Source organism: Bos indicus x Bos taurus, chromosome 13 (genome assembly GCF_003369695.1).
Source record: "Bos indicus x Bos taurus breed Angus x Brahman F1 hybrid chromosome 13, Bos_hybrid_MaternalHap_v2.0, whole genome shotgun sequence".
In the NCBI taxonomy this organism is placed as follows: Eukaryota; Metazoa; Chordata; class Mammalia; order Artiodactyla; family Bovidae; genus Bos; species Bos indicus x Bos taurus.
Window position 1 is genome coordinate 35,204,881 of NC_040088.1, and position 17,347 is coordinate 35,222,227.

The following is a 17,347-nucleotide window of genomic DNA, read 5'->3' on the forward strand; positions in this document are numbered from 1 at the left end:
TTCAATCCCTGGTCAGTGAACTAAGATCCTGTGAGCTGCACGACACAGCTAATAAAAAAGAATAAAGAAAAAAAATTAAAAATTTAAAAAGTCAATATAAAATATTTCCAAAATTTTGGGGAATTGAAAGTTGGCATCAATTTATTTCTATAAGATGCTCAATTTTGTGTGTCAGAACTATTTAAATATTTAAATGTAACCCTGTGACTGTTTACCCAGATGGACATTTGATATGCACAACCATGAAATATTTATAAGAAAAAGATCAAAAACAAAACTATAAATAACTTCTAATTACATCATTTAGATAAAATGTAAAATATTTTTAGTCTTCTGGAGAAGTAAAAAATTAACACATGATTTTATCACTTCTTAAATTAGTTCAACTCTCTTTTCCTATTACATTTGGGATGTCATTTTCAGAGAACAGTTTTTTTTGCATATTCTTCACAACAAACCCAGGACAGCCTGGCTTGGTAGTCCTTTTACATAGTTTGAAGTTGGTAAACCTTTGGGCCTTTTTTCAAGAGATAACCTTGGTCATTTAGTGATCCAATAAAATTTTCAAAATCAGCAACCTAGTAGAAAATAATAAAAGAGCCTGTTAAATAATATGCAAAAAATATGATTTTTAAAATTAATCTCTCAAACAATAATATACAGTTGTCAAGTTTTGGGGGCAAATTAAAATCATTTGTACTTCTTACAGAGAAAGCTGCCTACATATGAACCTTGGATTCTATAACACCTAGCTAATCAAAAATAACTCCAGTATGCATAGAATCTTTTATATTTGTTTTAGCTTAGCTTCAAAATAAAAATTAGACTAACTTTTGAAATTGAATGAGCAATTTTCCATATAAACTGTTTTACATGTTTAAAGTGCTATTATACCCATTTTCACTAAGACTTTTAAGTAGTTAGATCAAGTGGAATCATGTCCATTTAACAAATGAGAAAACTGAGGTTCAAAGATGTGTAAAATGACTTGCCCAGAGACTGTCAGAATAACATGGACACTTGCTATGATGTTTCTCCCATCAAGATGTTGAAAACTCTTTTGAAAAGAAGTTTGAATTTTAGATAAAAACCGTTTTTTTAAAGCTCTGAGCAACTAGTTTTATATCTTAAATAAAACAAGCGTTTGTTTTAAATACACCAAAACAGCCTATTCCATGATTTTAGTCTAAATCTTTTGACATTTAAAAGTTCTTCTATACTAATAAAGCCCTCCTGAAATTATTATAAAAAGATTTACTAATTATTTATTTTATCATACCTGAATGTTTAACTCTTTGGCAATCTGTTGAAGTTGATGAAACTGAAATAAATTATTGTAAGTTCTTTCAGCAATTTTGTTGAGAGCAGAAATAAATCTTTTTGCTGCTGACCTGTTGCTCATTCCAGAACCATGCTGGGATCGTTCAAAATCTAGGTTCCCAAATTCATCAGAGTAAGTTCCTAACATGCTTATGGAAGGAAAGAAAAACAGTTACCCAATGTGTTTCAGCTATAGACATTTTTGTCCAAGTTATAAAAAGAAAAATGTGGAAGTAGCCCTGAGGCTCGGGTAACAAAGATTTAAACATGTATTTACTGAGTGGTGATTGTGAATTAACTATGTATGGACTGATTGGGGATAAAAATATTTTGGACATAGCTACCACTTTTTAAGAAACTCCCTATATTTAGAAAGAGAAATACAAATGAATTTTTGCATAAAAATACAAAGTTGACAGGCTACAATATAAATACTTGGAACATTCTCTTTGATTCATGAAAAAAAGAAATTCTAAACATACTAAATTTAGGTTTTCCTTGGTAAAGATGTCTTCCCAGCTCCTAGGGCAGCTCTGGGAATGAAGTAGAAAGGTTCTGCTGAGTTGCAGTAATGATGGTTAGATAGTAAAGGATACACCTATTTCTCCAGCTCTTGCTGCTTTCTTCTTATTTTCACAATATCATCAGGCAAAGAAATACATAATTCACAGTGAATTTTAGCCAGAAGTCTGAAAGTACCAGTTAGAGATTAGCCATCCTCTCTAGTCCAGCCCTGTTGCTGATTGCCTGCCTTAACTCTCGGCTTATATATAATCTCACAGCCAGGCTCAGAGGCAAAGATGTTATTTAATGAGTTAATTAATCAAATATAAATTGGTCACTAGACAGTAGGCTTCCCATGGCAGAACAAAACAGGTACAATTCCTGCCCTTAAGGAGCTCATAGGCATGAGTTTAAAGGGTTATTAAAAACACAGCTTCATTTTGTTCCCTGAATAGATAAGAGCCCACATGAAACAGAATAAGCTGTACATACAGGAATGAGTCATCCAAATAAGATTGCAGTAACTAATAAAGCAATTAGATGAGTATCTGTATGCCCTAGAAATATAGCCTTTTTTAAAATAATTAACTGCTTTATTATTTGTTGTTGTTGTTTAATCACTAAGTCATGTCCCACTCTTTTGCGACCCCATGGACGGCAGCCCGCCAAGGGAGCCTCATGTACAGGCTCCTCTGTACATGAGATTTCCCAGGAAAGAATACTGGAGTTGGCATTTCCTTCTCCAGGAGATCTTCCCTTCATTAGCAGGTGGATTCTTTACCACTGAGCCACCAGGGAAGCCCATACCATATAATTTACCTTATTCTTATTTCTCATAGAACAGTTGTCACAAATGCTTTAGGCTACTATGTCAATAATAATAGCTAGTATTTACCTTAACTATATTTATTTACCATGCACTGGTTTGATCTCCTTGCATCAAATCAGTCAATCCTAAAAGAAATCAACCCTGAATATTCATTGGAAGGACTGATGCTGAAGCTGAAGCTCCAATACTTTGGCCACCTGATGAGAAGAGCCAACTCACTGTTAAAGACCCTGATGCTGGGAAAGACTGAAGGCAGGAGGAGAAGGGGACAACAGAGTTGCCATGGCAGCTCCAGTTCAGTTCAGTCGCTCAGTCATGTCTGACTCTCTGTGACCCCATGGACTGTGGCACGCCAGGCTTCCCTGTCCATCCATGGCATCCTTCCCTGTCCATCCCTGTCCATGGCAGCTCCAGGTCAGATTTTAAAGCCCAAACTCTGGCAGCAATGCTATACCACTTTTACTCAGAGCTAAAGAGAAACAATTGGTTCTGACTCCAAGCAAGCCCAGAACAGTAGCTCTTAGGGGAAAAAAAATTACTTAACAAAATAATTTCGTCTTTAAATTAGTATTTTTGCAGCCTCAGATTCCTAACAGACTTATATTTTAAGTACTGTGAGAGCATATTAAGAAGAACTAATTTCTAAATTATGATAAATCCACACAATGAAACACTACAGTTGTGAAAAATAAACGGACACTCTTTAGGCATTGACACGGAATGATTTCAAGATCATTTTCTTAGTGAAAAAACTGAGGTATAGAATGTGTATGCTACCCTTTGTTTATAAAAGGGGAAAAAGAATATACAGATATGGAGTTATAATGTATATTTTATATCTGAAATCACAAAAATTGATTTGTTGTCACTAGGGATGAGGAAGAACTAGGTAGCTAGTTAACAGTACATGAAGAAACTTTTACCATTAAATACTGTTTGAACTTTGGAATTTTGAGGTATATGAATATAAACCTATTAAAATTTTTTTTTAACTGAAATGCCTATCTAAAATAATCAGAATAAGATGTTTTCTCATATGCCACTTCTTAAAAGTTAATATGTGCATAACAGGAAACCAAAAAGCACAAGAAGGAAAAAACAAAGGCATCCATGACCACAAGCTGTTTACCATTTGATGTGTTCTTCTAGGTTAATTGATTTTTTCAAAAACCACAAGTCTAAGGTAGTCATATATTATCAGTTAAAATACAATTTTTTTTCTTTTCTGTCTAAGAACTATGATCTACCAAATGATATAAAATGCAAAGGTCACAGATTAGCAATATTAGTCAAATCCTAATGCATTTACTGATCCCTGAAGCCAGAAATATCACTTCTTAGAATACACTTACCACACATGAAGTATCTCACAGAGATTACTCATTGTGGCACTGTGGGACCTGAGATCCCACATGCCTCAGGGTAACCAAGCCTGGAGAGAGTCTATGGGCTGCAAGATCCCACATGCTGCAACTAAGACCCAAGGCAGCCAAATAAATATTAAAAAATGACCCAATTTTTAAATTACCCATTCAAAAAACATTTTTTTTAACATGTGAAGATTATTTACATAGGAATATTTCAAGCCAGGAAAGTATAATTTGTTCTGAGGAAAATAAGTGATCAAATGTGTTAACTAAAAATAATTTTGCTTGGCCTAATTAAATATATAAATTGAGACAGAATGATGACCGTTTTATTTCATTTGATGAATGTTTTATTTCATTTAAAACAGCATTTAAAAATGTATTCTTACCTGTATTTCATAATTTCAACTATGTCCTCAGCATCTTCTTTAGTTGCTTCCTCTCTCAATTCCAACCTTGCTCGTGCCTTTAAAAGAAAACAACCATCTTTAGATAACAAAAGATAAATATATTTAACATTGAGCAGCTAGAGTATATCTAAGCTTATTTCATTAACTTTACACAAAAACTTCTGTATAGAGAGACTACAATATAAACAGTCAGAATTTTAAAATATTATCAATAGCTTGAATATGACAATTATCACTCTTTTTTTTTTTTTTAAGTTGAGGGTTAGGTTTTATTTTTATTTTTTTTTTAATTTTTATTTTATTTTTTAACTTTACAATATTGTATTGGTTTTGCCATATATCAAAATGAATCCGCCACAGGTATACATGTGTTCCACATCCTGAACCCTCCTCCCTCTCCATACCATCCCTCTGGGTCGTCCCAGTGCACCAGCCCCAAGCATCCAGTATCGTGCATCGAACCTGGACCGGCGACTCGTATACATGTTTCAATGCCATTCTCCCAAATCATCCCACAGAGGGATGGTTTGTCAGACACAACTGAGCGACGGAACTGAAATGAACTGAAGGATAATTGGTTTCTGGAATTTTGTTGTTTTCTGTCAAACCTCAACATGAAATCAGCCATAGATATACATATATCCCCTCCCTTTAGAAACTCCCTCCCATCTCTCTCCCCATCCCACCCCTCTAGGTTGATACAGAGCCCATGTTTGAGTTTCCTGAGCCATACAGCAAACTCCCGTTGGCTGTCTATTTTACACATAGTAAGTTTCCATGTTACTCTTTCCATTCATCTCACCCCCTCCACCCCTCTCCTCATGTCCATAAGTATATTTTCTATGTCTGTTTTTCCACTGCTGCCCTGTAAATAAACTCTTTAGTACCATTTTCCTAGATTCCATATATATGTGTTCAGTCGTTCAGTTGTGTCCAACTCTTTGCAACCCCATGGACCACAGCATGCCAGGCCACCCTGTCCATCACCAACTCCCAGAGTTCACCCAAACTCATGTCCATTGAGTCGGAGATGCCATCAACCATCTCATCCTCTGTCATCCCCTTCTCCTGCCTTCGATCTTTCCCAGCATCAGGGTCTTTTCACATGACTCAGCTCTTCACATCAGGTGGCCAAAGTATTGGAGTTTCAGCTTCAACATCACTCCTTCCAATGAACACTCGGGATTGATCTCCTTTAGAATGGACTGGTTGGATCTCCTTGCAATCCAAGGGACTCTCAAGAGTCTTCTCCAACACCACAGTTCAAAAGCATCAATTCTTCAGCGCCCAGCTTTCTTTTTGTCCAACTCACATCCATATATGATTAATGGAAAGACTACAGCCTTGATTAGACAGAACTTTGTTGGCAAAGTAATGTCTCCGCTTTTTAATATGCAGTCTCGGTTGGTCATAACTTTTCTTCCAAGGAGTAAGCGTCTTTTAATTTCATGGTTGCAGTTACCATCTACAGTGATTTTGGAGCCCCAAAATATAAAGTCAGCCACTGTCTCTCCATCTATTTTGCCATGAAGTGATGGGACTGGATGCCATGATCTTAGTTTTCTGAATGTTGAGCTTTAATACAACTTTTTCACTTTCCTTGTTCACTTTCATCAAGAGGCTCTTTAGTTCTTCTTCACTTTCTGCCACAAGGGTGGCATCATATGCATTGATATTTCTACCAGCAATCTTGAATCCAGCTTGTGCTTCATCCAGCCCAGCATCTGTCATGATGTACTCTGCATATAAGTTAAATAAGCAGGATGACAATATACAGCCTTGACATACTCCTTTTCCTATTTGGAACCAGTCTGTTCCATGTCCAGTTCTAACTGTTGCTTCCTGACCTGCATACAGATTTCACAGAGGCAGGTCAGGTGGTCTGGTATTCCCATCTCTTTCAGAATTTTCCACAGTTTAAACTACAATATTTATCCTTCTCTTTCTGACTTACTTCGCTCTGTATAATAGGTTCTAGGTTCATCCACCTCATTAGAACTGACTCAGATGTGTTCCTTTTTATGGGTGAGTAATATTCCATTGTGTGTATGTACCAAAACTTCTTTATCCATTCATCTGTTGATGGACATCTAGGTTGCTTCCATGATCTAGCTATTGTAAATAGTGCTGCAATGAATAATGGGATACATGTGTATTTTTCAATTTTGGTTTCCTCAGGGTATATGAGAGAAGGCGATGGTACCCCACTCTAGTACTCTTGCCTGGAAAATCCCATGGACAGAGGAGCCTGGTAGGCTGAAGTCCATGGGGTCTCAAAGAATTGGACATGACTGAGCGTCTTCACTTTCATGCACTGGAGAAGGAAATGGCAACCCACTCCAGTGTTCTTGCCTGGAGAATCCCAGGGACAGGGGAGCCTGGTGGGCTGCCGTCTATGGGGTCGCACAGGGTTGGACACGACTGAAGCGACTTAGCAGCAGTAGCAGCAGCAGGGTATATGCCTAGGCACGAGACTGCTGGGTCATATGGTGGTTTTATCCCTAGTTCTTTAAGGAATCTCCATACCATCTTCCATAGTGGCTATATCAATTTATATTCCTACCAACAGTGCAAGAGAGTTCCTTTTTCTCCACACCTTCTCCAGCATTTACTGTTTGTAGACTTTTTGATGATGGCCATTCTAACCAGTGTGAGGTGATATCACATTGTAATTTTGATTTGCATTTCTCTAATAATGAGCGATGTTAAGCATCTTTTCATGTGTTTGTTAGCCATCTGTATGTCTTCTTTGGAGAAATGTCTGTTTAGGTCTTTTTCCCACTTTTTGATTGGGTTGTTTGTTTTTCTGGTATTAAGTTGTATGAGCTGCTTGTATATTTTGGAAATTAATCCTTTGTCAGTTGTTTCATTTGCCATGATTTTTCTCCCATTCTGGGGTCTGTCTTTTCACCCTGTTTATAGTTTCCTTTGCTGTGCAAAAGCTTTTAAGTTTAATTGGGTCCTACTTTGTTACTTTTGTTTTTATTTCCATTACTTTCAGAGGTGGCTCATGGAGGATCTTGCTTTGATTTATGTCATCAAGTGTTCTATGTTTTCCTCTAAGAGTTTTATAGTTTCTGGTCTTATATTTAGGTCTTTAATCCATTTTGAGTTTATCTTTGTGTATGGTGTTAGGAAGTGTTTTAATTTCATTCTTTTACATGTAGCTGTCCAGTTTTCCCAGCATCATTTACTGAAGAGGCTGTCTGTGCCCCATTGTATATTCTTGCCTCCAATTTCTGGGCTTTCTATCTTGTTCCATTGGTCTATATTTCTGTTTTTGTGCCAGTACAATCCTGTCTTGACAACTGTAGGTTTGTAGTATAATCTGAAGTCAGGAAGGTTGATTCCTCTTGCTCCATTCTTGTTTCTCAAGACTGCCCTGGCTATTCGGGGTCTTTTGTGTTTCCATATGAATTGGGAAATTTTTTGTTCAAGTTCTGTGAAAAATGCCATTGGTAATTTGATAGGTATGGCACTGAATCTATAGATTGTGTTTGGTAGTATAGTCATTTTCACAATATTGATTCTTCCCACCCAGGAACATGGAATATCTCTCCACCTGTTTATGTCATCTTTGATTTCTTTCATTAGTGTCTTATAATTTTCTGTGTACAGTTCTTTGTCTCCTTAGTAAGTTTATTCCTAGATATTTAATTCTTTTTGTTGCTATGGTGAACGGGATTGATTCCTTAATTGCTTTCTGATTTTTCATTGTTAGTATATAGAAATGCAAGTGATTTCTGTGTACTGATTTAGTATCCTGCAACCTTTGCTAAATTAAATTCACTGATTAGCTCTAGTAATTTTCTGATACTATTTTTAGGGTTTTCTATGTAGTGTCATGTCATCTGCAAACAGTGAGAGCTTTATTTCTTCTTTTTTGATCTGGATTCCTTTTCTTTCTTTTTCTTCTCTGATTGCTGTAGCTAGAACTTCCACAACTATGTTGAATAACAGTGGTGAAAGTGGACCTTCTATGCCCATTTTTTGAAGAGTTTTAATCATAAATGGGCGCTGAACTTTGTCAAAGGCTTTTTCTGCATCTACTGAGACGATCATATGGTTTATCACATTGATTGATTTGCATACATTGAAGAATCCTTGCAAACCTGCAATAAACCCAACTTGATCGTAGTGTATAAGTTTTGATATGTTGCTGAATTCTGTTTGCTAAAATTTTGTTGAGGATTTTTACATCTGTTTTCATTAGTGATAGTGGCCTGTATGTTTCTTTTTTTGTGTTGTCTTTGTCTGGTTTTGGTATCAGGGTGATGGCGGCCTTGTAGAATGAGTTTGGAAGTGTTCCTTCCTCTGCAATTTTTTTGAAAGAATTTTAGAAGAATAGGCATTAGCTCTTCTCTAAGTGTTTGATAGAATTCTCCTGTGAAGCCGTCTCGTCCTTGGCTTTTGTTTTTTGGGAAATGTTTGATCACAGCTTCAATTTTCAGTGCCTGTAATTGGCTTATTCATACTTTCTATTTCTTCCTTGTTCAGTCTTGGAAGACTGAACTTTTCTAAGAATCTGTCCATTTCTTCCAGGTTATCCATTTTATTGCCATAATAGTTGTTCATAATAGTCTCTTATAATCCTTTGTATTTCTGCATTGTCTGTTCTAACCTCTCCTTTTTCATTTCTAATTTTGTTGACTTGATTCTTTGCTTTTTCTTGATGAGGCTCACTAAAGGCTTGTCAATTTTGTATATCTTCACAAAGAACTAGCTTTTAGTTTTATTAATCTTTAGAAAGAAACTATCATTTCTTTCATTTCTTTTTCATTTATTTCTACTCTGATCTTTATGATTTCTTCTAATTTTGAGGGCTTGTTCTTCTTTTTCCAATTGTTTTAGGTATGAAGTTAGGTTGTCTATTTTTCTTATTTCTTGAGGGAGGATTGTATTGCTATAAACTTCCCTCTTAGAACTGCTTTTGCTGCATCCCGTAGGTTTTGAGTTCCATGACCTTTAAAATTTTTTTTTATCTACCTATTTCTAATGTTACCCAGTAGGAAGAAAAGCAAATAATTACACAGAAAATTTAAGAGAAATCTTATAACCCTCTACCCCCTTTCTAAGCCAAAAGAGCAAGAACTTAAAATAAATGAACCTCTGTTAGACGAATCAAAGATTCCAGCTGCCTAGTAGTGATTGGTGAGCTACTTAATCGCTGGCTCTGCTTCCGGAGCTCAAGGTAAAAATTCTGAAGAATTTGAGCAGCTTCTGTGGATAGCCTTGGATAGACATACTGCCTAGAGTAGCCAATGTACTTTCTTAATAACTGGTGGGGAATTGGATCTATTGTTTCTCCAGGAACCACCTAAAACATGATAAAAAAGGCCCAAGATTATAAGGATATGTAGCAAATAAAATCTTTCTGCTAAAATAACTTGTTTAGATAAATATAATATTCTAAAACTATTCTAATACTTAGATAAATATTATATTCTCCAAATAAACCAAACTCTGCAGTTCTAGCTCTTGGTCTAGCTGACTTAGATTATTTCAACTGAACTTTATACAAACTCTAGTATTATAATATAAAAGGTGTTTGCTAAGAAAGTTTACATACTACTGCTCTACAACAAGCAACACACTGAACTCTGACTTTCAAACAAAACTGAACCAAATTATTAAAGAGAAGAAACTTACCTTCAGTCTTTCTGATAGTGGCTTATCAGAAACCACTTCAAGTATAGAAGTATTTGAATCCTGACTATTCATACGAGCTACTGTGGCACTGCTAACAGCTCTCTGCTTTCCAGCCCTTATTGCAATCACATGTTCAGACAGTAAATGATCATGATCTTCATTTGGAGTGTCTAACAGGATAAAGACCAGATCAAATCTGGATAGTAGGGCACTCCCCATTCTAAAGGTATGAAAGAAAGAAGAAACAGTGATTGGAATTAAACAGAAAACCTAGAAAGCTGTTTATTCACTTCTTTACTAATCAAGTTCCATGTAGAACTTAAATAATGAAGCTTTAGGTTAAGGAAACAAGCAATAGCTTCTGGATTCAATTTGCCCACCAACTCCAGAGACATACCAGGTCACATGTACACAGGCTTATATGTACCCATATGTTGAGGATGCTTTTTCTCACACCATCAAAACCACTAAATTCTTCTCTATGTTCTATATGACTTCTGATGATTTAGGATTATTGAAATTACAAGCTAGAATGCTTCATGATACATTGAAGATTATCTGGTTGAGAAATTCTTAATCTTTTACATCTTTTGTCTCACCAAAACGCTAAGTCTCTAAAAGCACCTACGCCCATTTAGAAGCAAAAATACCACTTTTTATTAAATATACATCTATATGCCTATTAGTCATTTTAGTAAAAGTGCTGTGTTCTACTTAATTTTTGAATCTACCAATCACATAACTCCTTTATTTGAGACCAACAAACTGAAATGCAGAATGATTAAAGACTCTGACTAACATTCTAGCGGTACCACTAAAACCAGAATCAAAGTCTCCTGGATCCTTGTTCAATAGGATCTTTCTGATCTTTCCAATTTAGGACTTTTGTCATTTTACTAAGAAACACTAGTAAGATGGCTTTTTTGGTGCTGGTAGTACAGAAATACCCAGAATCTCAAAGTAAAATTGTGTATTTTACTATGTACCATTTCTACAATTCCCAGGCAGTCCAGTGGTTAAGACTCCACCCTGCCAATGCAGGGGTGAGGGTTTGATCTCTGGTCAGGGACCTAGTAAGATCCAACAAGTAGCAAAAAGATTTTTTAAAAAAAGAAAAAAAGTAGCTATTATTAAATATTATGAAATTAGCATTTTGTTTCCCACTAGAATTTTTAAAGTTCTAAATTTTCATCTGAGGCATCTTTTTGTCTTTTTTTCACTCGTGCATCACTTGAGTCTATTTTCCCCTTCCCAAACATTTTGTTCAACCTGTACACAACAAATTAGAAGAGAAAGCATACTCACATACAGATATAAACACTGGTTTTGGAAAAAAGTAGGATCATATCACATATACAAATAAGCAGGTAACGTGCTCCTGTCACTTAACAGTAAAGCACAGACATGTTAATTATCAGAGTATATGCAAAGCTACTTTAATTCTTCTAATTGCTGCTTTCCACAGTATAGTCTTACTGTATAGTTCAACCACTTCCCTATCAATGAGCATTTCGTTTCCAGTTTTTGATGGTGATAAACAATGCTGTAAAACCCACCCTGTCAACATATCTTTGTGTATTCTTGTGCCTGTTTCTGTGAATATAACTCCTAAAAGAAATGGCTGGAACAAACAGAAAATACATTTAAAAGTGATAAACATGCCAAGCTGTCCTTCAAAATCTCAACTATGTATGTGAAGCCCCATTTCCCCACTCCATTGAAAATAATGATTAATATTTAAAATGTTTGCCAATCTGGTAGATGTCAATAGCACTTCATTGCTTTAATGGAGTGTTCTAACACATTTTTGTACATTTATTGGAAACTTGCAACCTCTGTAAAATATCCATATGTATGTCCACAGTTATCTTTTTCATACCTATAGGGATTCAATATATTAAAGTATAAATATTTGAAGAGACTTACTTTAAATTCTCAGAAACTGTTTTGGCTTTATTGTAGTGTCCTCCAACTGGATTTGCAGCAGCAATGATGGAAGTTCTTGCAGGGAGGCTACAAACCATGCCAGCCTTAGCAAGACTAATACTTTGCTGTTCCATGGCTTCTAACAAGGCTTGATGCTGATTCCCCATTTTATCAAATTCATCTATTCCACAGATACCTGCAACCACAGTAAAGTAATTCAGACAAAAATTTTTCCTTTGGTCAAGTTTCAAACCTAACAGGAAAGAAATTATTCCACAATAAAGCATATTTCCAAAAATTTCCAACAGTTAAAATTATGAAGTGTCATACAGTCCAAAATTTGTACTTGATTTACAACAAATAAAATATTGGTCTTATTTAACTTATTTAATTAGCATTTTCCACAGGCAAAGCACTACATGTGAGGGTTACAACAATGAAGATATGAGAGTAACCCTCAAAAAGCTTAAAGAGTTATATCTGAATAGATGAGGTAAGTATATACACATTCAAGATAGTGTATTTTAACAACTATAATAGATAGGCATCATCATATGAATTTTCTGGGGGTGAGGTGGGATTAAAAGAGGAAGGGGAATCTGGAAAGGTTTCAAGAAAAAGGTGCTATACAAGCTGGGTCTTTGGGAACAGTGGGCAGCATAATTTGGGAAGGAACACATGGGCTCTAAAGTCAGAAGACTGGAGTGCAGGTCTCAGCAATACCCGGTGTTGACTATAAAACCGTACAGTTAATTGTACACTCAAACTCTTTAAATATGAAGACCCACCACTGAATGAAGGCATTTTATGTGCCAGATGTATTTTACATCTAATCCACAGGTTATCGGAGGCCCTCTAACGTTATCTTGTAATATTTTTCCTCTCTTCCTCTTCATACCATGATAATTTGGTGGTCATGCCCCAAGGGCTTTGCTATGGTTAAACCTTTGTATACCTACTCTATGACTAGTCAGTGCACACCTCTCTGGAACTGATAGTATTATTGGAAATTCTCGAGATTAGTAGTATAGTTCCTCAGAGGTGGGGATAGGGTAGGAACAAAGTCAAGCTACCTCTTTCCCACTTTTCAAAGTATAAAGCAGGAGCTGGCAAACTTTTCCTATAAACGGGCAGATGAAATTTTGATGTTTTGTGGGCCACATACAGTCTTGTCACATACTCTTGGGTTTTTTGTTTGTTCTTTACAGTCCTTTAAAATGGCTTGTGCCCACACGCCACAACTACTGAAACCCACATACCCTGTGCTCTGCAACAAGAGAAACCACCGCAATGAGAAGCCCTCACACCGCAACTAAAATGTAGCCCCTGCTTGCTGCAACTAGAGAAAGCCCTCAGGAAGCAATGAAGACCCAATGCAGCCAAAAAAAAAAAAGTAAAAAAGGATTAAAAAAAAATAGCTTGTGGACTACACTAAAACAGGCTGAAGGGTGGGTTGATCTGTGGACTGAAGTTTGCCAGTCCCTGGTTTTAAAGCATCAAGTTTAAATTATGAACATTTTAAGCTCTTTCTAGTCTGTCTACAATTGATATATCTTGTTACTTGTTTTCAAACAATTTTTTGGTCGTTTCATCAGATATTGAAGAAGGGAAATATAAAACAGCTCTATTTCTCATTTTTTCCCCTGAAAGTCTTCAGTAAAAATTTTAGTAGGATCCTATTTATCATTTGGTAGGATTATATTTGTTTCTAGAATCTGCTCTCTGTTGACTAATATTCTTTTGTATTTTAACAGTAATATATATATATATAGTTAACGGTGATATTTTTACCATCATAATGCTTGGCTTATCTACATAGATTTGAAAGAGATGGCCATGGAATTTTAACACTCTGCATCTTAAATCCCATTAGCGATCTGCACAGCTAAACACTGTATCACCTTCAACTTCTTTTTTAATGGAAGATCTGACAGTTTAACAAAGTGTGAAAGTGTTAGTTCCTCAGTTGTCTGACTCTTTGCAACCCTGTGGACTGTAGCCCACTATGCTCTTCTGTCCATGGAATTTCCAGGAAAAATACTGGAGTGGGTTGCTATTTCCTTCTCCAGGAGGTTTTCCTGATCCAGGGATCGAACCTAGGTATCCTGTATTGTAGATACATTCTTTACCATCTGAGTAACCTCTTCCTGTTTCTTATTTTCTTCACCTGCTAACTTAATAAAAATAGTCACTTCTAATGAGCTATACAATAACCAGAGAAATGCTTTAGAATTTATGAATTCATCAAATATTTACTGAATGCTTTTTATAAGAAGAGGTGGCAAGAATACACAAAAGAATTATACAAAAAAGGTCTTAATAACCTGAATAACCATGATGGTATTATCACTCACCTACAGCCAGACATCCTGGAGTGTGAAGTCAAGCAGGCCTTAGAAAGAATTACTAAAACAAAGCTAGTGGAGTTGATGGAATTCCAGCTGAGCTGTTTCAAAGCCTAAAAGATGATGCTGTTACAGTGCTGCACTCAATATGTCAGCAAATTTGGAAATCTCAGCAGTGGCCACAGGACTGGAAAAGGTCAGTTTTCATTCCAACCCCAAAGAAGGTCAATGCCAAAGAATGTTCAAACTATCATACAATTGCCTTCATTTCACTTGCTAGCAAAGTTATGCTCAAACTCCTTCAAGCTAGGCTTCAGCAGTATGTAAACTGAGAACTTCCAGATGTACAAGCTGGATTTAGAAAAGGCAGAGGAGCCAGAGATCAAATTGTCAATATTCTTGGACCATGGAAACATTCTTGGACCATGGAAAAAGAGAGTTCCATAAAAACATTTATTTCTGCTTCATTGACTTAGCTAAAGCCTTTGATTGTGTGGATTACAACAAAATGTGGAAAATTCTTAAAGAGATGGGAATACCAGACCAACTTACCTGTCTCCTAAGAAACCAGTATGCATGTCAAGAAGCAACAGTTAGAACCAAACACAGAACAATGAACTGGTTCAAAATTGGCAAAGGAGTACAAGACAACTGTACACTATCACCCTGCTTATTTAACTTATGTGTAGAGTACATAATGTGAAATGCCAGGCTGGATGATTCACAAGCTGTAATCAAGATTCCTGGGAGAAATATCAACAACCTCAAGATATGTGGATGAAACCACTCCAATGACAGAAAGTGAAAAGGAACTAAAGAGCCTCCTGATGAGAGTGAAAGAGGAGAGTGAAAAAGCCAGCTTAAAACTCAAGATTCAAAAAACTAAGATCATGGCATCTGGTCCCATCACTTCATGGCAAATAGAAGGGGAAAAAGTAGAAGCAGTGACAGATTTTAGGACTTCCTTGGTGGCTCAGATAATAAAGAACCTGCTTGCCAATGCAGGAGACCTAAGAGACATGGGTTCAATCCCTGGGTCTGGAAGATCCCTGGAGAAGGAAATGGCAACCCACTCTAGTACTCTTGCATGGAGAATCCCATGGACAGAAGAGCCTGGCAGGCTACAGTCTGTGGGGTCACTAACAGTCAGACCCAAATGAGCAACTAACACACACACACACACACACACACAGTGACAGATTTTATTTCCTGGGGCTCCAAAGTCACTGCAGACTGTAACTGCAGCCATGAAAGTAAAAGATGCTTGCTCCTTGGAAGGAAAGCTATGACAAACCTAGACAGTGTATTAAAAAGCAAAGACATTACTTTGCCAACAAAGGCTTGTATAGTCAACAGATGTGAGAGCTGGAACATAAAGAAAGCTGAATGCCAAAGAATTGATACTTTCAAACTGTGGTGCTATAGAAGACTCCTGAGGGTCCCTTGGACTGCAAGGAGATCAAACAGTCCTTCATTGGAAGGACTGTTGCTGAAGCTCCAAAACTCTGGCCACCTAATGCAAAGAGCTGATGCTGGGATTGAAGGCAGGAGAAGTGGGCGGCAGAGGATAAGGTGGTTAGATAGCATCACCAATTCAGTGGACATGAATTTAAGCAAACTCCTGGAGACAGTGGAAGACAGAGGAGCCCAGCATGCTGCAGTCCATGGGGTAGCAAATAATTGGACATGACTTATCGACTAAACAACAACACTGTATTCTAGGCATGTGGATATAACACTGCAAAGACAAAATTGTCAGTCCTTGTTGTGAAGGTTACATTCTGTTCAGTGTTGGAGGCAGACAATTAAAAAAGTGCTCTGGCAAGAGATGTAGAGTAGGATAAGGCAAACAGGGTCAGTGGGGGTGGGGATTACAGTGTAAAATGTGTTGTTAAGGGAAGGTCACACTGGGGTCTTTTGAACAAAAAATTGAAAGAGCCCTGCAGACTATCTGGAGTAAGAAGGTTCCAAAGTACAAAGGCTGCAATGAGGGAACATGACATGCCTGGAGTGCTGGTGCTATACTTCGAGGTATAGCAAGGAGGCCTATGTAGCTGGGGAAGAGGAATAAGAGTGAAGAAATGGGCAGATAATGAGGCAAAAGAGGTGATTAAAGGCCAGAATATGAAATGGTGATTAAAGGGTATCTGTGTCAATATCAAACCTGGCTTTCACCAAGTAAGATGGGAAGGCACTGAAGGGTTTTGAACAGAAGAACAATGTGATCTAAGTTTTAATGGGATTGCTCTGCCTTGTTACAAACAATAGAGCAAGGGTGGTCACAGGCATGCCAACTAGATCACAGTAATAATCCATGTGAAAGATGATGGTGCAGCAGCAGTGGATAAGTGGTATCCAGAAGGTAGAGCAAACAAAGTCTGCTGACAGCCTGGATGTGAGGTATGAGAAAAAAATCAAGAATGTCTTCATGTTTCCTGATATAAGCAAATAGCAGTATGGAACTGTCATTTACTGAGAGGGGAAGATGAAGATTTTGGCTTTGGACATGCTAGGTTTGAGAAAGTTGCAGAGATACTGCATAGGCAAAGGGATATATATGCCTGGAGTTCAAGGGAGAAGAAACATAAATCTGGAAAACTTCAGCATATAGGTAGGTGAAGAGCCATGAAACTAGATAAAATAACCAAGCAGATAAGTACAGGCTGAGAAGAAAATACTACAAAAACTAAGTACTCTGAGGAGCCAACCAGTTAAGAGGCTGGGGAGATGAAGAACAAGTAAAGACAGACGCAACAGTGAGTAAAGTAAGAAGAAAATCAGAAGAGCGCAGTGTCCTAGAAACCAAGCAGATAAAGTATTCCATTGATGCAGTGATCAGCTATGCCAAACATGGCTGACAGTTACTGGATTTAGAAATGTGACATTGCTGGCAAACTGGACGGAATGATCTCAGCTGGACTAGAATCTGGGTACACACTGCCTGACACATACATAGGTATGTTTTCCCAATAGGGTTAAAACATCACAAAGAGAAAC

General features: G+C 36.9%; 1 protein-coding gene across 2 annotated transcripts in view; it reads right to left on the reverse strand.

Annotated features, from left to right (window-relative positions):
• Window positions 1-278: 278 nt before the first annotated feature.
• Window positions 279-17,347, reverse strand: part of MCM8 (minichromosome maintenance 8 homologous recombination repair factor) — a 46,104-nt gene continuing 29,035 nt past the window's right edge. For both annotated transcript variants that reach the window (XM_027559403.1, XM_027559404.1), the window contains exons 14-19: window positions 12,006-12,201; window positions 10,080-10,299; window positions 9,538-9,747; window positions 4,410-4,486; window positions 1,280-1,469; window positions 279-578 (exon numbers count right to left, since the gene is read on the reverse strand). In XM_027559403.1, coding sequence (XP_027415204.1) covers window positions 486-578; window positions 1,280-1,469; window positions 4,410-4,486; window positions 9,538-9,747; window positions 10,080-10,299; window positions 12,006-12,201 — 986 coding nt within the window. In that variant the 3' untranslated portion in view covers window positions 279-485. The remainder of the gene's footprint in view (window positions 579-1,279; window positions 1,470-4,409; window positions 4,487-9,537; window positions 9,748-10,079; window positions 10,300-12,005; window positions 12,202-17,347) is intronic.